The sequence below is a fragment of the Myotis myotis genome, unplaced genomic scaffold (genome assembly GCF_014108235.1).
Source record: "Myotis myotis isolate mMyoMyo1 unplaced genomic scaffold, mMyoMyo1.p scaffold_m19_p_8, whole genome shotgun sequence".
Classification (NCBI taxonomy): domain Eukaryota; kingdom Metazoa; phylum Chordata; class Mammalia; order Chiroptera; family Vespertilionidae; genus Myotis; species Myotis myotis.
The window spans coordinates 9,077,600-9,105,262 of record NW_023416390.1 but is presented as its reverse complement, the minus strand read 5'-3'; the positions used below and the strand labels follow the sequence as shown (position 1 = coordinate 9,105,262).

Sequence of the window (27,663 nt, the reverse complement as noted above, 5' to 3'; positions counted from 1 at the left end):
TCATGAAGGCAAAAATGTCTAAGGTCCACAAAAGCTCAAGATGGGCCTGATAGGAAAGCACAGGAAATGGTCATGGAGAACCTGGCCCTTCCTGAGCACAGCCCAATCGTCTCCCTGCAGCTGCTGGTTGGGAAAGGAGATGGCACTATCCCTGGGAGTCTGTCTGTGGCTCCTGCACAGGGTTCAGGGTGAGCAGGGTGCCCCTGGGCGGGCAGCTGGTCAGGAGTCCTTACCTGTGTAGAGTGGGGAATATAAACAGATAACACAATCTCTTCTGACTTAAGGTCAGCTTCAGGTGCTCTCTCAAGGAAATGGCCGTCTAAAGGAATCTGCCGTTCTCCTTCTATCAGAGAAATGACCTTGATTAGAATGCACATATTCAATTGGAGAATATCCAGCCAGGGGCAGAGGTGATGTATTGGGTGAAAAGATAGAGAGTGCAGGCTGGGGGCCAGACAATGTGGGTTCTAGCTCCAGGTTCCATGCTGTGTCTCCGTAGGGAAGTTCCAGAACCTTTGGGGCTTCTGGTTCCTCATTGTTAGAATGAAAGGGTTGGGCCAGATAAGCTGAAAGGCTATAGAGAAACAACCCAGTTTCACAAATGGGAAATGGGGAGAATGTATTTCACACATGGGAAACTTGAGGTCCAGAGGTCCGGAGAGGTTAGATGACCTGTCCGAAGTGCTGGAGGCGGGACTAGTGGCAGAGGTGGGGTGCCTCAGATAAAGCTTCCTTTCTTTAAGCAGTTTGCCCTGCTTTCTTATTTGATCCACCATATTTTTTAAATGTGATTTTAATCAAAGAGGGTCACAACAATAGTTCTATGAATAATATGCACTGCTTGTATTTCGTTAAGTACAATCATTTATCCTTGGCAAGGATTAAACTGGTTGTGAATAAAGAGAGAAGTAATGAGTCATGTGCCCCACAAAGCTGATTTTGTTTGAAATGAAAAGTCCTAGAAGAAAAATTCCACCTTTATGTAACTCTGAAATCAAATATGCCATAAAACTTTGAAACCACAGAGATGCACCTCAGACATTTTTTGATAACTGCTTTTGGACTGTGCATGAATGTGTCCAAACAGTTAAGAAAAATTATCTGGTGCAGTAACTTATCTATGAGATACAGAATATCTAGAGAACAGGATAATTGATCTCAGCTTCATCCTTATGTTTGGGGGAATGTAGCTATCACCTATATGTATTTGGTAAGTCTAAGTTGGATATACTTGGGTTCCCAGGTCATAGCTCATGGAAGGAGCTACCTGACAGTGATAATTATAAAACAGAATGCTTAAAAGTTGGTCTCTTACCTTTAGATATCAGATTGATGGTAGCATTTCCTGCTGCTAAAATTGGATTTAGGTCAGAAAAATTCGGCCTGCTCACCACATGTCCTCCTAAAGTCTAAATATATAAAGGAGACACTTCTTTTTTTAGCTACTCTTAGCTATTTAACAGATAAGCAATTATGCATGCAGGGATCTTGTGTAAGCTTTTAATTCTCTGCTTCGTAGAAAGATCTGGCAGAGCTTTGGGGCAGTGAAGTAGATTCAGACAACATACGGAGCACGGTTCCGACCCCTGACTCCATTCAGACTCATTGCCTGAGAAAATAAGCCTTTCCCATGTGTAACGAGGAGCCAGCTGTCTTTGAGAACTGGCCCTAGAGGGAGTGTTCTGTAACACAGGGGAAGATGCAGACTGCAGCCTGCGGAAACTCTAAAGAACCGGGAAATGGAACTCATTTTCTAAATGTTTGCGGTGCTGCTGTGCCCAAACTGTCAATAAGGAGGACATTTGAAGGGAGCTAAGAAGGCAAGACGGTGAGAGGAAAACAGGATCCAGAAAAAGGGATAGAAGATGCCCAAGGTGAAAACATATGGTGGATTTTGAGAATCAACAGAAATGGAGCCAGAGACAACTAGGAAAATGTGTCCCCCTGCCCAGCCCCACTGAGCTACTCACCATGTGTGGAATGGGTAGTGGTTTGAACCAAATTTCTCTTAAATTTTAGATAATAGGAAACCTTGATAAACTAGATAACTGGGGATGTCCAAGAATTGACATTTGGGATACAGATGTTTGGAAACTGACCTCATCACTAAGCTCTAAGAGGAGAACCATCCATCAAAGAGTATTTCAGAAAGGCAGGCTCTATAGAAACCTTGGATAAGAAACCTTTCACAGACTGTTAGAACCAGACAGGATCTTAGAGACAGTCCATTGGGTTGAACCTTAATTTTTATTTTTAAGTTCAGAGAGGAAGGGAGAGGGAGAGAGGGATAGAAACATCAATGATGAGAGAGAATCATTGATCAGCTGCCATCTGCATGCCCCCTACTGGGGATAAAGCCCGAAACCCGGGCATGTGATCTGACCAGGAATCGAACTGTGACCTCCTGGTTCATAGGTTGGCCCTCAACCACCCAGCCATGCTGGCCGGGCTTAATTTTTACAATGGAGAAACAGTGGTTTAAAGTGGTTTCTCCAGGATCATGCCACTCACAGGTGACAGGCTGAGATTAGAATTTGGGCACCTTCAGATTCCAGGAGCATAATCTTGTTACATAATATGCTGCTTCTCACTCTGGGCACACACATGCACACAATGTGAGCACTCTCACTTTGGGCGCACGCACCTGCGTGCACACACACACACACACACACACACACTCTCATGTTGCACAGATTTATTTAACACTGACTTGTTGGGTTTCCTCTTCAGAGTGATGTTTGCTCAACTGAACAGAACCATATGGCTGACTGTACTATGGCCCATTTCCTATGACACTAGAGAACCTACCGCCATACTCCTGATCTGGACTCCGGCAAGCGTCCTCAGGTGCATCCGGAGGGCACGGTAGGTCTTAGTCTTCTCCTTTGGTTGCTCCGAAACAATAAAAGCTAAGGCATCATTCAGCTGGGCGAGGCTGTAGCCCGCCCCGATTGTCACCCCTGAAAGTAAAACACTGGCATGAAAACTGAAAGGAAAAAGACACCTGGGCTGCATGGAAGCCACCTTTCGAACAGATCTTCCCTTTTCTCATTGGCTGAGGATGACAGGAGCCAAAGATGAAGCTCATTTCTGGCAGTTTGCATTATCCCCAGATATTAGGTACCAAATTCTTTTTCTCAGTCACGTGTACAGTCATATATGCCATATATGCTAATATACGTCAAACACAGATATTTGAAATTTATTAGTTTATTTCTAATTTAGTGTTTTCTGGAATGTATTGATCAAATATAAAATTTGCAGCCAAGATTTTCTAAGGTTCTTAAAAGCTCAGCAAACCCGAGTGGGACTTGACGTGCACGTTCGCGTTGCCCGCTTGCCTTCCTTCCAGAGCTGTTGCTTCCTACTGTTCCCTTGTCAGAAGGAGAATAGACACCCACCTGTGCCTCAGGTCGGTTTCCTGCAGGTGAACTCACAGGGGATGCTTTGAGTAGTGATGTCATCTAGTTTATGTATTCTTTTTTAAAAAATATATATTTTATTGATTTTTTTACAGAGAGGAAGGGAGAGGGATAGAGAGTTAGAAACATCAATGAGAGAGAAACATCAATTCAGCTGCCTCCTACACACTCCCTACTGAGAATGTGCCCGCAACCAAGGTAAATGTTCTTGACTGGAATCGAACCTGGGACCCTTCAGTCCGCAGACCGAAGCTCAATCCACTGAGCCAAACCGGTCAGGGCTAGTTTATGTATTCTTAAGGGAGGCAATACTGCCCCCAAGGGGGTGAAAATAACCTTTTCCTTTTTATGTATAAAGCTCTGATATACAAACTGTACATAAAAAGATACATTGTCTGTGGTTTTAAAATTTCATGGAGAGATGATTACAGAAAAAAGTTCTATTGCTCCTCAGAGAGGCAGCAATAAAGAGATTGAGAAACATTGGTTTTGATTCTGTAGGCTCTACCTCCCCAACCCTTGCCCACCCCCCCTCACCAAGTACTTCCATAATCTTCCTTCCAACCCCCCCTCCCCTCCCCCGCACCAGCCTGGCTTCCCCCTGCTCCACCTCTTCCTGGGAGTGCAAGAGGTGAAAAGAATTACTGGGCAGACTGACTTCAGATTAGCAGGTCAGAAGGGAAGCAGTCAATTTTCCATTTGATTGCTGTTTACTCACTGGGGAGAACCCTATTTTATGTAGCATTTTTAGCTCCTGTAGCCTGTTCTCCATTCAGATGCTGAGTTTTGGTTCGTGGACGGTGGGATATGTTTCTCAGGCAGCCTTATTTGGTGCATCCTGCAAAGGAGTACTTGACTAAGAGTAAGGAGACATGGGATCTAGTCCCGACGTAACCGATTGATAGCTGTGCGAAGTTGGGAAGGTATTTCAGCCTTTAACTCTACAAATCCTTTAGGAGAACAGAGATCCCAAGGCTGCCTGCTATGTATACCTCCGGGGGTTGTTGTGAGGATAAAGAGAAATGAGATATGAAAGCACTTGCTAAATTGTTAAAAGAACGTAAAATGAATAAGGTTATTGTTCACAGCTAAACCTTCACATTTTGTAGTCTAGTTTGTGAGTGTGTGTGTGTGTGTGTGTGTGTGTGTGTGTGTGAGTGTGTGTGTGTGGGTGTAGATGAGCCTTAAACAGATTTGTGAATCAGAAATTAATGTCTAGAGAGCTCAGTTGGTTAGCAGTGGTCGGCAAACTGCGGCTCGTGAGCCACATGCGGCTCTTTGGCCCCTTGAGTGTGGCTCTTCCACAAAATACTGGCTCTTCCACAAAATACCGACTTCTGCGCATGGGCCACGAGGTTTCAATCGCACTGCATGTGCGCATGTGGTATTTTGTGGAAGAGCCAGACTCAAGGGGCCAAAGAGCCGCATGTGGCTCACGAGCTGCGGTTTGCCGACCATGGGTTAGGAGCATTGTCCCATACACCAACAGGTTGTGGGTTTGAATCCTGGTCAGGGCACATAGCTAAGTTTTGGGTTAGATTCCCTGTCCGGGCCTGTGTTTCTCTCTCTCTCTCTCTCTAAAATAAATGCCTTTCTCTCTCTGAAATAAATAAAAACATAAAAGAATATTTAAAAAATAAAATAAAAACATATCTTTGGGTAAAGGGAAAAAAAAAAGAAAGAAAAAATAATGATGTCTAGCAAGACGCTTTCCTACCGGCCAGCCAATGTCTTAAGTCTTCTTACTCAGTGACTCTTCCCATACATGGCTGAACTACCTGCCATCTTACTGCCATTATGGCTCCCTTGACAATGCAGTCCTCAGTGACACAGCTGAGTGGAGTGGGTTAGTTTGAAAAAGCTCATGGAAAACACAGAGTAGATGCTCAATAAACATTTTTTGAATGAATGAATGAGGTCAGTTATTCTATGAAGTGCTCAATTCAGCCCATTGTATATAATGAACAGTCCACCAACAGCCAATCATTACATATTATTTGAAAAAGAAGGTGCATACCATTGTCTGTGCTGTCCACAAAATGCAGTTCTGGAAGCCCAAATGGAGATATGAAAACTGGATGGAATTCATCTTTGAATTTAATGCCGGGTCCTCAAGGAGAAAAGCATTTAAAGCAATTAGGAAAGGAAGTCAATGAGTGCTACTAGATGTTGCTTACAGAAAATCAAGAGGGAAAATGGTGACAAAAAAGACATTTGCAAAAGAAAGCAACAAAGCATTCTAAAGGCAGAGGCACCCACTAGTAAAGATGAATTGCATTTATGAGGAGTTTAAAGAGAGACACAGTGTTTGGGTTACCTAAAGAACAGACTTTAAAACACCCACCCACTGCAGTGTTCCCCATGACAAGGGGGGCCTTGGGGTACTTGGCTTTCAGCTCCAGGAGGTCATTCAGGGCCACAGGGGTAATCCAGGTGGTCCTTTCCCCTTGAAAAGTCAGCCTTCTCTTGCTTGGATCTTCCGCCATCCTCTGCAGAGAAGCAAAGCCCACAGACTTTCAGGTAAGGCTGCTGGGCTGCATGCCATGAGTATATACACTGTTCTGGGTGCCCAAGTGGCCCGCTGGCCATTTTAGTTTTCTGATGAGACCTAAGTTCTAGGGAACAGGAAAGGGTGGCTTTGTTTGAGACCAGATTTATAAGTTTTGTGTGGGCACCACTGCATTAAATAGGTATCTGTCCGTCAATGCCTGCATATAGAGTAGAGCAGACTCTGTGAAGAGGAGGCGCATGGTATGATGAGTGTCTAAAGGGCCCAGCTTCTCACTCTAGTTCTGTCCCAAGAATGACTCAGAGGGGTCACATCTTTGGGATTAGGGTTTTTTTTTGTAGGATAAAAATTGCTTATAGGCAAAGTTATCCTTGAAAAACATCCCTTAAATCATCCACCAGGTATAGTGTATGTGGATGTTGTTATAATGTATATATGCACATGTGTATATCTATATCAATATGTGTGCATATCATCTTTAAATACGAGGCGTGTCCAAGTTCTCACACTCTGAGGGGTGTGCAGGGACTGAGGCTCTCAGAAGCCGGTAGGACCATATCCCTCATCTCATGCTCTCTCCCGGGCACAGTCGCGGAGTAGAATGATGGGCCTATCACACGGTTTATATTATTCGCTCTCTCTCCCACCTGAGTTGAAATCACAGAGGTTAACTGTAAGAATAACTTAATTCCATCATAATAAGTATCATTTGAATTTTACTGGGCCGGTTTTACAAAATGCCTTAAACGTATCTCACAGGGTAGCTGTGTGCCATTGGGTACGTCACCTACAAGCTCTGAGCTCAGACCCTTCAACAAAGGGGGTGGGACCAAAGCATCTCTGAGGTCCTGGCAGCCCCACGCCTCTAAACTATCTGCTTCAAAGTATTTACAGTGGGGCTGAACAAGTTCCTCGAAAGGGGTTATTATAGTGGACACAGTTCCAGCTTCTACTGTCTAAAGCTTGGTAATTCCACAGGATAATACAAAGAGGCTTACTATAGCACATTATGTTTTGAAATAACAAAAGTAAAGTGTCTTACTATCAGTTCGGGAGGGAATATAGGTTCCTGGGATGGATCCAAGGGCTGGAATTCGTCTTCATTATACAGTTTGGTACATATCTCGACAAAACAAAACAAAATGCAAGTGGAGCTTCAGAGTTACTGGGAGATGCACAGGAGTCTCTAACTGTGGGACTTCAGACTTAGGGCCTGACCCTCTGACACCTCAGACACTAAAGGTGGGTGCCAGGGCCCAGGGTGCCCCCAGTAGGATTCTCCCACCTTCAGAAGACCATGATGGTGTCCCTGGCAGCTTAACTGAGCTCGGGGCTGGCTCTTTGGGTGTCAGGAGTTGGGTTTTAAACTTCTGTGCTGGGTCTCACATGTTATTTGCTGATACATATTTGCCATGAGCATAAAGATGCACCACTGCTTACGTCACTTGATTGGGGGTGAGGGGGTGGGTAAACCCAGATTAGCACAGAAAGTTGGAATGCTTTTGACAGAGGACAGCCTTTTGTGGTGACTGGCCTCATGAAAGTCAGGGGCCTGCCCATTTGGGGGACTTTTGAAGACTGTTTACGCCCTGAATTCACTGAAAAGAGTAGATAACGTGAATACATTTGGATTTACGTGGGTATTTTTTAGTCAAATCCAACTGCAGCAGAACACCAGATACTTACCTTTTCCTGCCGACTCACAAAAGACCCTTCTTCTTGATCCATGCAACATTTTCCCGATCCTTTCATCTGACAAACAGGTGATGCCTTCGGAAGGAACGCAGTTTAAAACAAAATCATTGGTTGATTCTTTAAATTCTAACCCGAGTACCAGGCAGTGCCCGGGCCCCACAGGAGGAGGTCATAGAGTGTGTCCTTGCCCTCAAGGACTCTGTAATGGGCTGGGGTGGGGAACAAGGTATTCATTCACTGAACAGCTAGAGAAATGGCAGGAACGCGCACCACGCTCATGATAGGGTCTTGTTAATGGCCTCACTCAAGTCTCAGGGGAGGATGGAGAGAGTTAGAGGAATGCTTGGTCAGCAGTTAAGGCTTCCCACTAAAACGTGAGGTAAGTGGAGTTTAGCTATAAGGTGGTAACTTAAAGCAAAACTAAACAAAAAGGCTCTTTTTCCTTGAAAGGGTCAGACAGCGTGGATCTTTAATGAACTCATGGGAAGGCAGACTGCCTTGAAGACCTGCTACACACACATCTAAAGAAATGGAACACCTCAGTTTATCTGCATGTTAGTGTAGCTATTCTGAATTATTTGGATAATTTAAGTCCCAGACCATTTGACCTTAATTTTCAGGACCTTTTGTGCAGAACCAAACGAGTGTCTTGGGGCTGAGTCCACTGGTCAGGGACTGCAACTCTCAGGTGAATCATTTCATTCCTGTCTGCCCTTGTCATGTACAGACACGGCCTACGTCTGTGGCTGTTCACAGGCCACTAGTTTGCCTTCATACATGGAGACAAGGAGGCCTGGGTTCTAGCTCCTGCTTTAGCACATGCTAGCTGGGTTGAGTTTGTTAAATTCGGAAAATAAAACATGTTCCAAAGAGGGTTGTTAGATTAAATATGCAATAGTTGCTCACAGTTTTTGACACTAGGAAGAGTTAAAGTGGTGGCTTATATTTTTACTCAAGTCTCTGGGGAGGACTTGAGTAAGTAATTTCCTACAGAGTTAAGAAGGGATTTGGATTTGGTGACAACGCTATGCACAATAAAGGAAATAACTGTAAATGTCTGAATGTGGGGACCCAGAATGAGTGAAACAAAATGCCCATCTTTCTATAGATTTCATCTCCATGGACATAATTACATAGCATTGGGTTGAATCATATGAAGTTGTTGTTTTCATGAGTCAAGAATGGTGGAATATTGGCAATTCATATGGTTCAATTTAAATAGTACTTTACTCAGGATTTAAAATAAGCCAGCCCATAGATTGTAAAAGCTTTTTGAATTCTTCATTACTGGCCTAAAAGTAGTTTCTTTTAAAAAATATTTAGAATTTGGAATTAACTTGTATACCTTGAGTTGTTTTGGTCAATTGAAACTTTATATAATTAATTTTTGCCATAAAAAATGGGTGCTGGAAAAACACCTCCCTGAGACCTCGTCAGAAGTATGTCTCCTCTTTAGGATCATAGGATACTGCGCTGGTCAGTTACTGCAACTCCATGCACTCATCATGTCTTTCCAGGCTTAGTCTTCTTAAGCCTCCTCAGTGTCTTCCCTTCCTGTTCATTAATTCTCTTTCATACATGTTCCTTCAAAGCTTACATACATGGCATAGAGGGTATACTGAGCTTTTAATAATTTTGCTTTTCAATAGATGCAAACTTTATTGAAGAAAATGAAATATAGATTAAGAAACAATTAAATCAGCTGAAAAAAATTTTATACATATTCTTTATTTTAACTTACCACGCAGAAAGTATTTCCACTTTCTATAATTGGTCGGTATCCAGTACAGCGACACAAATTACCTGATTAAGAAGAGATCAATGTTTAACAAATGATATAGAAATATACTGCATATTTGTACTTCATGTTTTCAGTGGAAAGTTATAATAGTAATTAAATTCTGTTTTGCTTCCCAAACCAGCAAAATCGCTCTTTGGAACAGAGATGTTCTTCAAAAATAGATCTTGTACCAGACTTTACAACATAGTCTCATAGTGGCCGCTATGTGAATTACAGGCATAGAATCTGGGAGGAAATAATTCATTGCTATAAAACCGTGTATATTAAAAAAAAAAAAAAGCAAGAAAAACCACAATATATCTGATTTTTCCAAACTCTATATACGTCATTAGTGTGGGTTATTTCATTGAACAATTATCAATTGTTCAAATCTATTCAGGTTTGGTTAAAATTATAATTGAAACCATAGGCCAAAGTTTTAGTACTTAGTGAGAAACTGAAAAATTTTGAGTAAAGAAGTTGTTGAGAGACAAGGAAAACTACTAGACTCTAGTAACTAGAGGATATTTCCATATCAGTTACCATAAAATTTATGTTGAATTATTACTTGGTTTTAGTCTACATCTTTTCATCATAAAACTGAATTTCTGTCTAGGTCTTCTTATTGAAAGGGACCAAGAGCTTTCTTATAATATTCAGAGATTTGCTCCTACAGCTTTCTCCTAAGAACTAGTGACCAGTTGCTTTGAAACTAGGTATGTTTGTTACAGAAGACTACATTTGATAACATGACATGCTCTCTCTCTTTTTTTTTTGTAGAAAATTGTGTTTGTTCACTTAAACTTGACAGCTATTTGTTATAGAAAATTGAATTCATCACCAAGCTTATTATGATAAGTAATTGCTATCTATGACCTCTTTGATCTTATAATGAACCCAACCAGAACGTAAAACTATAAAGTATCTGAAAGCCTATTCTCTTTGTATAATTAATATAATAGAATTCATGAATGATCCTAACAGATTAATTTAAAAATAAACAACAAAATCTTGTTCTTCCATACTACCCAGATTTCCACTTTTAGAAAAGATTCTATTGAATGTGTTATAAACAGCCCATCTGAATGGCTTTGCAGAAGGACAATGGGCTCTGTTAAGGGAGAAAGCTTTGTGATAAAACCAATATAGCCCAATTCTTGGCCTCTTGAATGACAAATTGAAGGCAGCACTTCCTGGAAAGGACTTGGGTAAAGAGAGGTAGTAAAGAGGAAGCCCAAAGCTGTGCCACAACTTCTCTCCATGGCTGAGACCTCCTTCTCTAGTTACTCGGCCAATTCCTATCTCAGGTCTTGCCTGCAGAAGGCCAGGAAGGCTCACCTCCAAGAGCTTCCATTATTTGCTCAGGGGTCGGCTCTGGGTGGTTCCTCAGCAGCGTGTAGATGGACATCGCCATCCCTGGGCTGCAGAAGCCACACTGTGTGCCATGACACTTGGCAAGTCTTTCCTGGGAGGAAAGGGTACATTATTTATGCATTAAAACTTTGGTTTCCTTATCCTGGACAGGAAATAAAAGAGAGTGAGAAATAACAATTTACTTCATCCACTCTATACAAAGAATCTATGCCATGAAGATGTAGATGGGAGACATGACTCTGGGTTCCTCTGTGTGACTTTGTCCCATGTGTCTCTTGCATGGTGTTCAACCAACTGGCTCAACATTTTTCAAGCAGCACGCCCCCTGAGATGAAAGCCACATAGTTCAACTATGGCTAAACTTAAAGAACAGATATTCGATAATATTTTAATAATTATATATGTTATTAGGTGGGTACTAGGCTTATTGGGGAGAAGTCAACATAATATTTACTTACTTCATCATCTTGGGGGAAACCTTGGAAGTTAAATAAATGTCTAACCACTATGCTGTACACCTGAAACTGATATACTATTGAATATCAAGTGTAATTAAAAAAAATAATTATGTTAATGCAACAATGGCATATGTAACCATTAAAAAAAAGGGCAGACATTGTTCTAAAGCTAAAGGGAGATGTGGCTGTGTGGTTTCAGATGTGGCATATCAACTGGCTGTAAATGTGGTGGTCAATCTTAACAACATGGTTTCTGGGGGAAAAGCCCTGATTTGTAGTTTCTACCAATTTTAGTTGTGCAAATATTTCCAATAGGGCTGGTGTCAGGCTTCCAATGTGATGTCATTGAATGTGGATCTGGGGAGAGATGTGTAGTGGCATTCCATTCTATGGCATTTCCACCAAGTAGATATAATAGACAAATAATCTTAAGGGTATAGACAACAGTAAAATGTAGTAAAATAATTAGCAGATGATGAGTGATGATATTTATTAACTTTGTTTTTGTCATTACTTATTTAATTTTAAGTTTGTATAGTTTCATTGTTAATAATGGCTGTGTTTAAAGAATGGCTCACAAAATTCCCCAAAATTTAACAATCAGCTCTCACAAGCCAATATGAGGCTATTCCAGGGCACTACTGAACAAATCTAGCATATTGAGAGAGACCTCTGGTCAAGATGGTGAAGTAGGTAAATGCTGTGCTTGGCTTCTCCCATGATCCCATCAAAATTACAATCAAATTATAAAACAACCATCACTGAAAACCACTGGAGACTAGCTGAATGGAATTCCTACAACTAAGGGTTTAAAGAAGTGGACACATAGGGACTGGAGGGAGAGGCAAAGACACAAAACAGGCTGATCCCACACCCACCTATGATGGTTAAGAACAGGGTGGGGTACCTTGGCGATGGAGGGAGCAAGGGATCCCAGCCTCATATCCAGAGCACCAGTTGCCAGGAAAAGGAGTCCTTACAATACTTGGCTGTGAAAATCAGCAGGGCTTCTGTCTGAGTGAGATGGAGAAAGCTGGAGACCCAGGCACCCTCTAAAAGTGCCTGAGCACAGATTTACTTACCCACAAACATTTGCCCCAAGTTCCTGCAAAGGGACAGCAGCTTGAAAAATGCCAGGGACCTAAGGACACCTGAATCATCTAGCTTCAGGTGAGGGCTGGAAGGGTGGCTCTCTCTTGGACAGAAACCCCAGAGTGCACACCATTGTTCCTTGGTTGAGCTCTCCCCACCACATAGCCATCTGGCGGACACCATTGTTCCTATGTTCAGCCCTTCTCCTGCCCGGCCTGCTAGTACAGGTAGTGGCAAATCTGAGTCTCCAATTAATTTGACTAACACTGTTCACCCCACCCTAGTGATTTACTAAGAACCTGCCCTACCCAACTATGCACAAACCTGAAACCTCTTTAAAGTGGCAGGTCTAAGCCTACCCTCTGGACTTTCCTAAAATTTCTTAGAGATACGCGAACTCTAGACAAGTAGCATCTGGCCCCAGCATGCCTCATGCCTCTGGCACAAGTGGCAGCTGGCCTCGGTTTGCAGCCTAGCCTTTCCCAGGCACCTCCAGGTCCAGCACAGGTGGCAACCATCTGCAGATCACTTTGTAGCTTCTAGCTGGTGGCCTTGGGCCAGGTACAGCAAGTGACTTGGTCTGCACCAGAGATCCTCCCAAGAGGTCCCAGAACCATCATACCTGGTTTTAGACCACACTGGAACATCAACCAATTAGCTACACAAACAACAGACCCAAAGGGTGGACAGTGCAGGCACTAGAATCTTGCTAAAGCAAAACCACTCCATGGAATCAGCCCCTGAAAAACAGCTTGTCTGCTGTAGTCACAGACACTCTTCACAGAGAGTTAACTTGGGGTCAATTTGTCCCACTGACATAGCCACAGCAAAAAAAGCTCAACTATAATAGGAGGGCACATACAACCCACTCGGGTGATGAAGGAGAATGCCTTGCTGGGACCCACAGGACACCAACTCTGCCAAGACCAGGAGGTGTAAAAGATTCACCTAAAACATAAACAAACACAAAGAATCAGCCAAAATGGCTGGGGAAACAAAGAACAATGTCCCAAATGTAAGAATGGGACAAAACTTCAGAAAAAGAGCTCAACAAACGGAGACAAGTAATCTACCAGATGCAGAGCTTAAAACACTGGTTATAAGGATGTTCTATGAACCTAGGGGAAAAGTGGATGAATTTAGTGAGAACTTCAACAAAGAGATAAGAAACATAAGAATGGCAATCACAAAACATAAAAAAAGAATCAGTTAAAAATACAATTACTGAAATGAAGACTGTATTTGTTAACATGACATGCTAATTTGAAAAAATATATGCAGCCCTATGTTCATTGCAGCAATATTTACAATAGCCAAGATATGAAAACAACGCGAGTGTCCATCAATGAACTAGTGCATAAAAAATTGTACAGAATCAATATATGCAAAGTAGGAAGATAGTGGCCTTAAGTAAACGTCTATACTCATCGTCTCCCACAACCACATCAAAATTACAACTAAAATACAGAATAACTATTATCCAGAACCGCTGGAAAGCTGGCGAATGGAAGTCCTACAACTAGAGAAGTAAAGAAGAAAGCACACTGAGACTGGTAGGAGGTGCAGAGGCGCAGAATGAGCTGGTCTGGCACCCACATGGGCCACTTTTTTAATCTTCTCTGCAGAGGCCGCCCAGAGGAGCAAGGGGTCCCAGCCCCACACCAGTCCCCCAGCCCAGGATTCCAGAGTTGGGAAGAGAAATTCCTACAGGCAGTAAAAATTACAGGCTGTAAAAACCAGTGCGGATTGGGGCTCAGTGACACTGAGGCTTCTGGAGACCCAGCTGATCCTCTTAAAAGGCCAGCACCACAAACTGAACTTACAAGGTCTTGCTTCCTCTGAGCTCCAGCACCAGGGCGAGGCTCTGGGGAACACAGACACATACCAGGAGGACCTGGATTGTCTGGTATCAGGACAGGAACTCAGGATGGCTTTCTCCCATATGGAGGTGCTGCAGGGATCATTGTTCCTGTGCTAGGACCTCTGAGTCAGGACTGACTGGCAGCCATTTCTGTTTGCTCCACCCTGGTGATTCCCTAAGACCCTGCCTCATCCAATTTACAACCCAACTCAAGCTGCAAGCAGCGGCTTTTACATATGAATGGCCTGTCCTTGCTCAGTTAAAATCTCAAACAAGCTGCAGCTGGGTCAGGAAGCCCGAAACCTATTAATAAAAGTTCCAAAACCTGGCACCAGCACCAGCCTGCCTTGCTTCACAGCTGGGCCTTGTCTGGGCACTTCCAAATCTGATACAAAGAGAAGAAATCTGCAGATCTCTCTGTAGCTCCTGCTAGGTGGCCCCAGACAGTGGCTGACTTTGCACCTCCCTGGAGACCCAAGAGCCAGTGTACTCAGTGGTCAGTGTCAGCCTATACCAGATTACAGCTCTACACATCCATAAGCAACACACTCAAGGGCAGATTCAGTGAGCACCAAAGCCCCACTGCAGCAAGTCCTGCTCCAAAGGGTATCTCCTGAACAGCAACTCTCCCACTGAGTTGCAGCTGATCCTCACAGCCAATTGGCCTGGAGGTCAATTCCTCCCTGTGACACCAACAGCAATCAAGTCTCAATTACAATGAAACTGCACCCTGATATCCCAGCTCAGGTGACCGGGGAGGCTGAGCCACTGGGCCCTATAGAACACTTGCTACACAAGGACACTCTACCAAATCAAGGAGTCATAGCAGCTCTACCCAATACATAGAAACAAACACAGGGAAACAGCCAAAATGTGGAGACAAAGAAAGATGTCACAAATGAAGAAATGGAAGAAACAAACTACTGGATATAAAGTTCAAAACTATGGTTATAAGGTTATTCAAGAATCTTCTAGAAACCTCCAATGGACTTAGTGAGACTTTCAAGGATCTTAATGAGAATGCCAAAAAAAATGGGAAAGGATCCTTATAGGGAGTAAAAATCCTATATAATAAAAGTCTAATATGCTAAGTAAAAAAAAAAAAAAAATGGAAAAGGACCAGTCAGAAATTAAGCATACACTGACTAAAATAAAGAATAATATACAGGGATTCAACAGTAGAGTAGAGGAGTCTGAGAACCAAACCAACGATTTGAAATATAAGGAAGCAAAAAACACTCAACAAGAAGAGCAAAAAGAAAAAAGAATCCAAAAATATAAAGACAATGTAAGGAGCCTGTGGGCCAACTTCAAGCATACTAACATTCACATTATGGGTGTGCTAGAAGAAGAGAGAAAGCAAGATATTGAAAACCTACTTGAAGAAATAATGACAGGAAACTTCCCCTACCTGGTGAAAGAAATAAACTTACAAGTCCAGGAAGCACAGAGAGTACCAGACAAGAAGAATCCAAAGAGGACAACTCCAAGACACATCACCATTAAAATGCCAAGGGCTAAAGACAAAGAGAGAATTTTAAAAGCAGCAAGAGAAAAGCAGTTAGTTACCTACAAGGGACCGTCCATATGACTGTCAGCTGATTTCACAACAGAAACTATGCAGGCCAGAGGGAGTGGCAAGAAATATTCAAACTGATGAATAGCAAGGACCTACAACCAAGATTACTTTATCCAGCAAAGCTGTCATTTAAAATTGAAGGTCAGATAAAGAGCTTCACAGAGAAGAAAAACCTAAAGGAGTTCATCACCACCAAACCAGGATTATATGAAATGCTGTAAGGTATTCTTTAAGAAGAGGAAGAAGAAGAAAAAGGTAAAGATAAAAATTATGAACAACAAATACATATCTATCAACAAGTGAATTTAAAAATCAAAATAAACGAATAAGAAATCTAATGAACAGAATAAACTGGTGAATAAAATAGAATCAGAGGCATGAAAATGGAACAGACTGAGGATTCTCAGGGGGAAGGGGAGTGGGGGGGGGGTAGGAAGTGATTAAACAAAGATCTTACATGCATATATGCATCACCTATGGACACAGACAATAGGATGGTGAAGGCCTGTGGCAGATTGGAACCAGGTGGAGGGGGCGGGGGCGGGGGAAAGAGGGCCATCTGTAATAATCTCAGCAATAAAGATTTAAAAATTTTTTTTAAAGGCCATGGTACAGTGGAATATTACTTGGCCTTAAAAAAGATACAATCTTACCATTTGGACAACAGTTGAACGTAGAGGGTATTATGCTAAGTGAAATAAGTCAGACAGAGAAAGACAAATACCATATGTTCTCACTTCTATGTGAAATCTAAAGGACAAAATAAACAGACAAACAAAACAGAAGCCGACTCATGACTTCAGAGAACAAACTGATAGTTGCCAGATGGGAGCGGGGGTTGGGAGACTGGGTGAAATGGGGAAGGAATTAAGAAGTACAAACTGGCAGATACAAAATGGTCATGGGGATGTAAAGTACATCATAGGGAATATAGTCAATAATATTATAATAACTGTATGGTGCCAGCTGGTACCAGAATACCAGGGGGATCACTTCATAAGTTATATTAATGCCAAACCACTATGTTTTACACCTGAAACTAATGTAATATTGATTGTCAAGTGTGATTTTGAAAGATGACTGGAGAGAAAGAAATCTGATAGGCTGCAGCATTAGGTGCTTCCATGACTGTTAAGGTGATGAGTCAGGTATGAGGTAGGATCTTAATAAGATCAAAAAGTCATTAAGATTATGGTTGAAAGACATGCACTATAACCAAATACCCATCAATGGTAACAACTGTCAGAAGACGCTCTTAGCCTCTATGCTCCAAGCACAGTTTTTGAAGGGAAAGAATGACAAGGGAAAATATGGCTATTTACAATTTTCTTTCTATACACTGCTTTTAAAACAACTTCTGCAGCAGTTCCTATGCTACTATATGAAAATAGCATTGCCATTTCTTCAAAAAGTCCTGTAAACTTTAGTAAACACGGTGTCATTTTAGCTGTGTTTTATTGCCACCTGGCCGCTCAGTTTCTCCTGAGGCATTTGGTGAGTGTGGGGAGTATTTGTACACAAATTAGCCTCTCATTCAGAGTTCAGTATTTTGAATGTGGTAGACAACCAGTTATCTTCTATAAACTTCTGATTTTCTGTCTCATTTTCTTTTCTCATAAAGACTGAACTGTCCTTGTTTTAGTTTAGGGCAAAGATGGGGCTGAGAAGCTAAGTAAGATGTATTAAAATTAATGAAGAAATCTTAGTTTATACACCAATCTTTGAAAAAATCCCTAGCTATGAAGCATGGAATCTAACAAAGTTCAAATTTAAAAACACAAAGGATTTCACAGCTGGTGACCTATTTAGAGTACATGGGACTATGTGGGGTACGTATACCAACACCTGGTCCCAATCAGAGTACACTCTTACCTGCACGGGGTGAATCCTGGTTTTGATGCTTCCTATACCTTCTACCGTGGTGACAGCAACCCCATACAGAGAACAGATGGGCACCAGGCACGCGGTAACTGGATAATGACTGTGATAGAATTGTGTAAAGAGAACACCTGGGAATCATAGGGATGGGTAGCATAATTCAGGGACTAATGTCGGTCCAGGAGAATCAGGAAACTGTATTTCTGTGAGAATACAGAGAACTCTAGATATAAAACCATAAATTTCTGGAAGTGTTCAAGAAAGAACCTACATGTGGCTGGTGTAGGATATTAAAAAGAAATGGAAAAATAGAATAAGGAAGCGTTTTGTGTAGGGCCTCCCAGAGACCCTCAATTCTCTATTTTTTCCCCCCTCATTCTTGGGAAAAAAAACTTTGTACTAATCATAAGATGATATATTAACTTATATAAACTACCATGGGTTAGTTAAGTCTAGTGATTCCCAGCTATGCAAAGCTTTTAAAAATACAAATATTCTGGTTGCACACTAGTCCAATTAAATATAATCTGATGGGAAGAAAGTCTATGGGAAAGATCTGGAACTTAGGAAGCTGCAGGGAGAGCAGGCCCAGAGCTATGTGAGTGCCATAGACACTTGGGGAGAGGAGAGTAGTGAATATGGACAATAAAGTGGGAGGCTCCACATCCTTCCCAGATGTACCCAAGCATGGCCCTGGCCATCATAAAGGATACCGGATCTTCTTGGTCTTGGGGTCATATCTTGACACCATGACAGTGCAGGAGCCACAGCCTCCACTCCCACAGCCATACTTGGTGCCTGTGAGGTGGACTGGAAAGAAGCGAGTCAAGGAAAAGAGGGGCCCAGGGCCCCTTGCTTTTGTTGTTTAAATATGATTTTATTGATTCCAGAGAGAGGAAGGGAAAGGGAGAGAGAGATAAAAGCGTCAACAATGAGGGAAAATCCTTGATCCCCCTGCTCGCTGTCTACTGGGGATTGAGCCTGAAACCCAGGCATGTGCACTGACTGGAAATCGAACCGTAACCTCCTGGTTCATGGGTCAACACTCAACCACTGAGCCACACAGGCTGGGGCCCTTTGCTTTTTACACTCTTTTTGCTCAGATGCAAACAAGTAACATGTTCTCTTGAGTTCCTTGCTCAGAGTTCCACTTTTGCATGTAAAGGAGCTCATTGATAAAAGTGAGAAGGAGTTTTCTTTCTTTCTCAAATGCATTTCTAAATGCAAATTTTTTCATATTTTGGAAGATAATAAGATGGCACTCCCAAAGGGACTAGGGCAACCCTTCCCAACTCAACACATAGCCATTTCTACAGCGCACCATCTGGATAGTCCCACTAAGTGGGGTACATGAAGAATACAGAGAGCCTCGTGCCTGTTAGATCGGGGTGTGTGTCCAAATGAGGAAGGGAAAAGCCTGTTAAATCCAGAGTTGTGGACAATGGACTCTGGACTCAGGTTATGTTATTGCTGTGGAGGTGGTGTGTATGCAAAACTTAGAAAAATCCTCCTGGGCAACTTGTCTTTCTCTGACTCAGCAATGCAATGCTTTTACCTTCTTAAGGATGAGGGACTATTAATTTAATAACCATGGTTCCTGAGCTAGTCATGTCAACAACCACTGTGTACTTTTCCTCTGTCAAACATTTGCATATTTCCACAGAGGGAGAACAAATATCTTACGTAACACCCCGGCGTTATGTTCTGTAGGAATCTGCTAGAATTGGCTTGGGACCTTTTCTGGTTGAGGTTTAAGAAGGATTTCATGGGTGGAGATCATACATGGCTTGGGTAGAGGTAGAGACTAACTTCATCTTAGAGGCGGCTGCACAAAGAGATGTAATTCTGGGCTGGGTCAGTACACCCCTGGAGTGAAACAGCTTTGTGATGCATGTGTTAACATTGCCTTGAGTGAAAAAGCAAAAAGTTGGTGCAACCAGCTGCTTTCTCCTTCAGTCACCAAACAGCTAGTTTGATGCTTCCTTCTTCCACCCCCATCAGAGGTGCCTGCCTCAAACAGTTCCTTCCATATGTTGTCAGTTCATGCTAAAGCTCATCATTAAGTAGGTTGCCAGGTGAAAAACAGGGGGTGGGCAAAAGCAGGCCTACAGTGGTGAATACATAAAACACAGAGTTTATTCTTGTATCATTATTTATTAATTATTGTATGATTTTCCTCTAGCCAATATATCTGCCCCTATCCCACTCATTATTCCAGGAAAACAAACACACAAAAGCAAACAACAGGCCAAATCCTCCCTCACTGGCTCTGCCATCTCCCATTTACGCAGCGTCAGAGTCTCACTGTTGGTCAGCACACCCTACCACTTCCCTTTGTATCACTTCTAAATTCACTACAGACTTCTCTGGGCTTTCTCTAGACCTCCTAAGTGAAGAAATTCATCTGTATTAGGAGCAAGCTGAAAATGCACGGACTCCCAAGGAAACATGGCCGGAAGCCGCTCTAGGCAGAATTACCCCAGCCTCCCAGTCCCATCTCCCCAGTGTCCTCTTCTGTTCATTCTTCCTGGTGCCTAACGGCATAAAGAAGTCATTCTAAGTAAATGTGTTTCACCTGAGACTTCCAGGCCCCAACCTCTGATTACAGAGGCAATATTTCTGGGATGGAGGCAGAGGCTTATTATTTTAAAAATATGTTTTTATTGATTTTTAGAGAGAGAGGAAAGGAGAGGGAGAGAGAACAAGAAACATCAGTGATGAAAATCATTTATTAGCTGCCTCCTGCACGCCCCTTATTGGGGATTGAGCCCCCAAATGGGCATGTGCCCTGACCCGGAATCTACAGGTGACCTCTTGGCTCCTGGGTAGATGCTCAACCACTGAGCCACACCCACTGGGCCAGAGGCTAATTTTTAACTTGTTTCTCAAGTGGGTGATTTGCATGAATATTCATGGATAGCCACAAATACTGGATTTTCTGCCAGAGTCAGCACCCCATGTGCCTACATTAGCACTGGCCTATTGCACTTTTCACAGGACTCCCATGGCCCCTTCCAAGGCCTTGTACCTAATTTATATTGCTAATTTTATATTTTTTCCCTGAAGGCAGGTCTCCAATATTATAAAAACTTCAGGCTCCCACAAAACCCCAATTTGCTGCTGCCTTGGGGCCTGACTTAGGTGTCGCTGCAAGAATGGGACCCAGTCACACAGAAAATCAAATGTGGGGGAGCCATCCCATCTTTCTTTCACTATTTCACTCCTTCCCAAGGTCACAGCCTCCCCCGGAGTGAACCCGTTCATCCCAGCGGCCCAGCCCACATCTGCTGGGGTGAATTCTTGGATCTCTTGCTTATCTTCTCCCTCCACACCTCCTGGCCTGGTTCAAAGCAACCTAATCTGCAAGGCCAGGTAATGCACCAAGAGAGCGAATGGCCCACAGCTACTTGGGGCGAGGAGAGTGTGCCATTTTAAGTCAGCTTGATCTCTGTGAGATCCTGGCTGTAGTGCAGAACAGGAAAATGAGATGTGTTCACTGTCCCACCACGGAAGCCCTAACACTTCCTGCCATTCTTGCAGCTCACAGATTTTACCAAGCACCAGGTGTTCAGGGGCAAGATGGAAGACACAGCCTCTGCCCTCAGCCTAGTTAGGGAGGCAGCCAGTGAAGGGGTGACAGCAAGTGTCATAGGGCACTCACATCGGGCTTGGGAGGGAAGGAAGAGACAAGGGTTGAATAGGAGTTTGCTGGGCAAATGGAAGGCTTGGGGGTTGGGGTGGTGGTGATAGTACAGTCACCTGTACAGTTCCTGGAATAGTGAGTGGAATAGGGACAGATTATATTGACGAGAGGAGTAAAATGATGGGGTAGGAAACTATATTGCAAGGAGTTCAATAGAAAAGGTGGACCCTAACCGGTTTGACTCAGTGGATAGAGCATTGGCCTGCAGACTCAAGGGTCCCAGGTTCAATTCCGGTCAAGGGCATGTACCTGGGTTGAGGGCACATCCCCAGTAGGGAGTGTGCAGGAGGCAGCTGATCGATGTTTCTCTCTCATCAATGTTTCTAACTCTCTATCCTTCTCCCTTCCTCTCTGTGAAAAATCAATAAAAAATATATTTTAAAAAAATATCCTTTAAAAAAAAGAAAAAGAAAAGGTGGCATCCAGCACACATCATTTATTAGATAACTTTGGCAAGGGAAGAACATGGAGAAATAAAGTCGTGTATTAGGGTATGTATGTTGGGAGGCAGACAGACAGGTATAGGGCTATCATCATGCCCTCGTGCTACCCCCTTTATAGTTGCCCCCCAAAACCAAGAAAAGCTTTTTGAATCTTTATGGAAGTTCTACTGGAGGTCTCAGAGGAGTGAGAGGTTAAGGTAGCTCTAGATCCAGGTGGAGATCTGGGAGGGCATTAGCTCGACTTCGGAATTTTGAAATGTTTATAAAACCTTGTTTTCTTCAATAAGGTTTACGAAAAGGCATACGCGACAAGTCAATGGAATGTGCTTGTGGGAAACCATTGTCAGGGACATGCTGCACTGAGCAATTGAATGGGCATTTTCACCTTCACATGCCTGAACATGAAGCCGCCATCCGGGTGACCATGGGCCTCAGAAGTCATGAAATTATTTTCCAAAGCTGTTCCCCGTGGACCCTCGTAGTTCCCTGGAGGGGTCTTTTGGTTGTGTGCTCAGATGAAAAATACAACAAATAAAGTACACATCTATCACCTCTGGATGCATTCTCTGAACTCCATCTAGACGCTACAAATTGGACACCAGGTTATTGACCTAGAACAAATACAGGCGACTTTCTTCAGAAGTCTTAACATGCTCACTGTTTACCACCCAATCCAGACGGATTACAGCGAAACATAAGGATACGGACTTTCCTCAGGTAGAACAGCAGGTTCATTTCAGGATCGGCGCTCTTCTCTACGACCTACAGTGTGGAACGAGAGGAGGACTTTAGGGAGAGAACACCAGAACGTGTGGCAAGCCTACCTGCTGTTTAGGGGCATGTTTCTGACAGGTGATGACGTCCAAAGACTAAACAACAGCAAAGGAAACACAATACTTGGAACCAGAATTTTGAAAAAATGAAGGAGCATTATTTTAATGCCTCTGGATTTTGTAATACATATGACAAGTATAAATTCTGGGTTGTTTTTCCTTAGAGTTATCTAGGGTAATGGATACACAGGTTCCAAAATTGATCAAGTTACCTAGTGGCTACAGAAAGCCACAAAACAGGTTAGCTGGAGAAGATTTTCTAAGGGAGTCATAAGATCATAAGGGAGTGTGTTTAAGGGAGACACCCCTGTCTTCTCCATCCTTCCCCAGTGAAATGCAGGGAAGAGCAGAGGGAGCATCAATCTCTGTTCTGTCTCTCACGTTGCATTTCAAGCTGTTACCGCCAATAGGTCAAAGTTGACACATGCTATGAAAGCTGTCTGCCCTCCCTGCCCAAGCAGCTCCCTGGTTAGGTACAGTCAGGCAACATTAGCGAGAACTGGAGAGAAAGTCACCTGGAAAGGTAGCACTGAGGACATTATTCTACTAAAAGTGCTTGTATTTTTATCACCCCAGGAAAACAACAACAAGCCACATTATTTTTAATAAATGTCTCGTATCTCCAAGCTTCCTTCTGTGTCCTCAGAGGATCTGAAGAGCCAGAGATAAGCTCAGTACCCATTATGACATGGGAGGATCAAAGCCCAAACGAAGTAGGAGAAAACAAGATTAGACGTTGGGAATTTAATGAAAGGATGCTAACTGCAATTCTGACATCTCAAATACATAGCACTCCCAGCCATTTAAAATAAATATTTCAGCCCTGCCATAGTGGCTCAGTGCTTGAGTATTGACCTATGAACCAGGAGGTCATGGTTTCATTCTAGTCAGGGCACATGCCTGGGTTGTAGGCTCCATCCCCAGTAGGGGGAGTGCAGGAAGCAGGCAATCAATGATTTTCTCTGATCATTGATGTTTCTCTCTCTCTCTCTCTCTCTCTCTCTCTCTCTCTCTCTCTCTCTCTCCCTCCCCCCCTCACTTTCTCTCTGAAATCAATAAGAATATATTTTAAAAATAAATAAATATTTCCATAATCATATGAAAAATTCTGGTCATACCATAAGTTGCACTCATAAAATTGTACTCGTACCTTCTGTTTCCTCTGGTACTTTATAGACACATAGGAAATGATTTCTTTTTACTAAGTATATGAATAAAGGAGCAACTTTACCAAGATCTAGAGATAAGCAAGGGAGAACCATGATGTAAGAAGATTTTACACCCATCAGATTAACACACTTTAGCAAGTTTGATTGTATCAAGTGTTGCCACATCATAGATTAGCAAATCGTATATTTATATTGGCAAGAAGGCAGCCTTTATCATGCAATGAACTGTGGGAAAATGTAACTTGTGCAGGATTCCTGAAAAGCCACCTGGAAGAACCTGAGACATTGGCATGCCTTAATTTCACTTAGAGATTTTCCTGCCAGCGTTGGTAAGGAAATAACGGTAGGGTGTTCACTGTTTGTAGTGGGGAATTGGAAGCATCCCATGTGTCTATCACTGGGGGACTGGATAAGCAGGATGTCCACAGCCTGGAGAACTCTACATGCAGAAATAATGAGCCAAGTGCTCAAAGAGCAACATGGATAGATCTCTTTTGAGTCACAAAAGAAATAGAAGGAGATGTATACGTCTTGTGAAGTAAATCATAATTTCACTTGGGTAACGTAAGAATATAAATACACTCATGCAAAGCCAAACACTGTACAGTTGAACCTTGAACAATGTGGGATTAGGGGACTGATCCCCCTGCACAGTTGAAAATTCATATATAACTTCTGACTCCTCCATAACTTAACTATTAATAGGCTACTGTTGACTAGAAGCCTTACCAATAACATAAGCAGTCAATTAACACATAGTTTGTATGTTATATATACACTAGAGGCCTGGTGCATGAAATTCATGCAGGGGAGGTGTGTTCCCTCAGCCCAGCCTGCACCCTCCCCAATCTGGGACCCCTTTGGGGGGATGTCCAACTGCCAGTTTAGACCCAATTCCAGGGATTGGGCCTAAAGTGGCAGTTGGACATCCCCCTCACAGTCCTGGATTGCTGGCTCCTAATTGCTCACCTGTCTGCCTGCCTGGTTGCCCCTAACTGCCCCCCATGCTAGCCCGGTCACCCCTAACTGCCCCAGCTGCTGGCCAGATTGCCCCCAACTCCCCCCCCCCCTGCCAGCCTGGTCTCCCCTAACTGCCCCCCTGCCGGCCTAATTGCCCCCAACTGCACCTGCCACCAGCCTGGTCACCCCTAACTGCCACCTCCCCCTTGTGGGCCTGGTCACCCCCAACTGCCTCCCCTGCCAGCCTGGTCACCCCATGCAGCCTGATTGTTCAGTCATTTGGTCGTCCCTCACTAACCCCCCAGCTGGCCTGGTTGTAGGCAGCCATCTTGTGAAGGAATGAGGGTTAATTTGCATATTACCTCTTTATTATATAAGATATATATTTCTATTGTATTCTAACAATAAAGTAAGCTAGAGAAAATGTGATTAAGAAAATCATAAGGAAAATACATTGGGGGAAAAAAGCACATATAGGTGGACCAGTGCAGTTCAAACCTGTATTGTTCAAGGATCAACTGCATATATTTTAAGGATACGTCTATCTTTCTAAATGACTATATTGAAAGTATATGACAAGGATGTATGTTTATAATGCACAAGAGTGAATGCATCTGGGAAAAGGAAATAAAGAGAAGATAAGAAATAAGAAGAAAAAAGAAAATAATATAAAGCAAAAGAAGAGCCTTGTCCAGACTGTGATGAGGATGTGCCATTGGTGAAGGAATGTGCTTTGCTCAACTCTGCGCTCCTGGGTCTAAAGGGAAGATGATCAACCACAAAAATAACAGCAAACCTAATTTCTTCAAAGAGTTGCATATATTTCCCCCCTTTTATTTGCCATCTACAACTTGTCTTAGAAATTTGTAAGACAGAGAAAGGGAAAAATACCAAACTATCAGCTATGAATTCAAAAGATTGGGAGACCTGGAGAGGGAATACTCATTTGAATGTGTTATTGAAGGATACATGGTTTTATTTACTAGCAAAGGCAAAGCAACAAAGCCCCGTTTTCCTTGAACTCAGAAAAGTTCTTAGCGTTTGAATTCCTGTGAATTGTCCACTCAGCAATTATTCTTCTGACATGCCAGCTGGCTTCAGGTCATGCAAGATCCTGACCAATTGGTAAGCAGTATTGCTAAACCCAGATTTTTTCTTGGTTCTTTGCTTTCTCTTTCACCCTTTGTTCTTTAGTTCATGGGTTTCCTAAAAATGTTGTTTCCCTGCTATTTGACAGGCAACACTCCAAGAATGCCTGCCATGATTAAAGCTGTGTCCCCCCTTTTAGGGAAGAACATGAGTAATGCAGCACAACGAGGCGTAGGAAGCAAAATCATTAACACCAAATGACTTTTCAAAACAATTTTCTGTTTTAATATTTTATAAGTTTTTTCCCACCTAATTGTCCCAAAGCACCTCAAACATTTTATTTATTCATTTTGCTCATTCAAGTACAGGCCTGAGGACAACAGAGATTCGAGTTGCTGCACCTCTTCCCCAGTGGACACAGCAGCCTCCCTGTCCCGTGGCTCAGGAGAGCTGCTTCAGTTTCTGGGCTAATTGACCAGCTGAGTGGATGTATGAAGGCAAAACAAAACCATTCTTTGTGATTAGCATCCTTAATGTCATATGTACCTTCTGTTGCAATAACATCAGTGAACTCCAGTAGAGCTCATCTAGTTTTTCATAACCTGGGTCAGAATTCACTCCCATTGTAATCCAACAAATACAAACGGGAGCTCCTTACTGTCCAAAAGAAAAGTTCAGAGCAAGCAAAAGCCGCCATGCTTTCATAATTTTGCACTAAACCTTGAATGAATGACCCATGCTCAAGTTCAGACCAGTACATATGACTTGACAAAGACAGAAGGCAGAGGTTACTTAAGGAGTGGTATCGTAGTGAAAAGAAACTAGCTTGGCTTTTGTCTCTGGTGTGCAAAAATTCATATTAATCATTGTGTAAACTTACCTTTCTTCCATTCACAAAGAAAATCAGCTCATCAGAACTGGGGAGAGAAGGCATTGTGCCAGAAAGCAGGGCCCCAGGAGGAGGTTTTCTCCAGTAGAGCAGGTCAGAGAGCCAACACCCGGATGCCTATCCGTATGGGAAAAGCCCAAGCTTCAGCAGGTGATTTATAGCCACACGTCAGCAGACAGGAACACCAACCAGGGCTGTCTGCCCGCCCCGTCTGCCAGCACTTCAAAGGGCTCTTGGCAGCACCCTGTCTCCTCCTTTGCCAGGAGTGAGCCAACTCAGTATCCTTGCCTCTCCCCTTTGAAGTCCAGAATGGAATTCTACAGAAATGTGTTGAAAGCCGGGGACTAATAAATAAAAATCGAGTTTTGCCTGACTGGCGTGGCTCAGTGGTTGAGCATCGACCTATGAATCCGGAGGTCACGGTTCGATTCCCAATTAGGGCACATGCCCGGGTTGTGGGCTTGATCCCCAGTGTGGGGCGTGCAGGAGGCAGCTAATCAATGATTCTCATCATTGATGTTTCTATCTCACGCTCCCTCTTCCTTCCTCTCTTATAAAATCAATAAAAATATATATTTTTAAAAAATCAAGTTTTAGCCCTGACCAGTTTTGCTCAGTGAATAGAGCGTCAGCCTGTGGACTCAAGGGTCCCAGGTTTGATTCCAGTCAAGGGCATGTACCTTGGATGCGGGCACATCCCCAGTAGTGGGTGTACAGGACGCAGCTGATCAATGTTTCTCTCTCATCAATGTTTCTAACTTTCTATCCCTCTCTCTTCCTCTCTGTAAAAAATCAATAAAATATATTTTTGAAAAATCAAGTTTTAAATAGGCTATTGTTATTTTTAAACTAACCAAACCATCAATCAATAAAATAGTATACTATTAAAACTCATGAAACTTTCCCCAGTGCCCTTAAAGTTTTATTGG

The 27,663-nt window shown here is 42.8% G+C and overlaps 1 protein-coding gene across 1 annotated transcript; it reads right to left on the bottom strand.

The window, feature by feature from the left end:
* On the bottom strand, positions 1 to 27,018 carry LOC118661464 (aldehyde oxidase 4-like). The gene is made up of 14 exons (XM_036319566.1): positions 26,726 to 27,018; positions 22,499 to 22,556; positions 18,362 to 18,458; positions 17,643 to 17,751; positions 10,745 to 10,871; positions 9,368 to 9,429; positions 7,618 to 7,701; positions 6,974 to 7,054; positions 5,767 to 5,911; positions 5,440 to 5,532; positions 2,809 to 2,960; positions 1,316 to 1,409; positions 234 to 343; positions 1 to 18 (listed from the first exon to the last, which is right to left on the bottom strand). Exons 1-14 carry the CDS (start codon positions 26,777 to 26,779, stop codon positions 1 to 3), a joined length of 1,284 nt encoding a protein of 427 aa, XP_036175459.1. The 5' UTR covers positions 26,780 to 27,018.
* Positions 27,019 to 27,663: the final 645 nt, after the last annotated feature.

Coding starts and splice junctions, on each gene's coding strand:
- LOC118661464 (XM_036319566.1), bottom strand. CDS start 26,779: ATGCCTTCTCTCCCCAGTTCTGATGAGCTGATTTTCTTTGTGAATGGA. Junction 22,557..26,725: donor TCTTTGTGAATGGAAGAAAG/GTAAGTTTACAC, acceptor TCCACACTGTAG/GTCGTAGAGAAGAGCGCCGA. Junction 10,872..17,642: donor CCAGGATTCACCCCGTGCAG/GTAAGAGTGTAC, acceptor CTTTCCTCCCAG/GAAAGACTTGCCAAGTGTCA.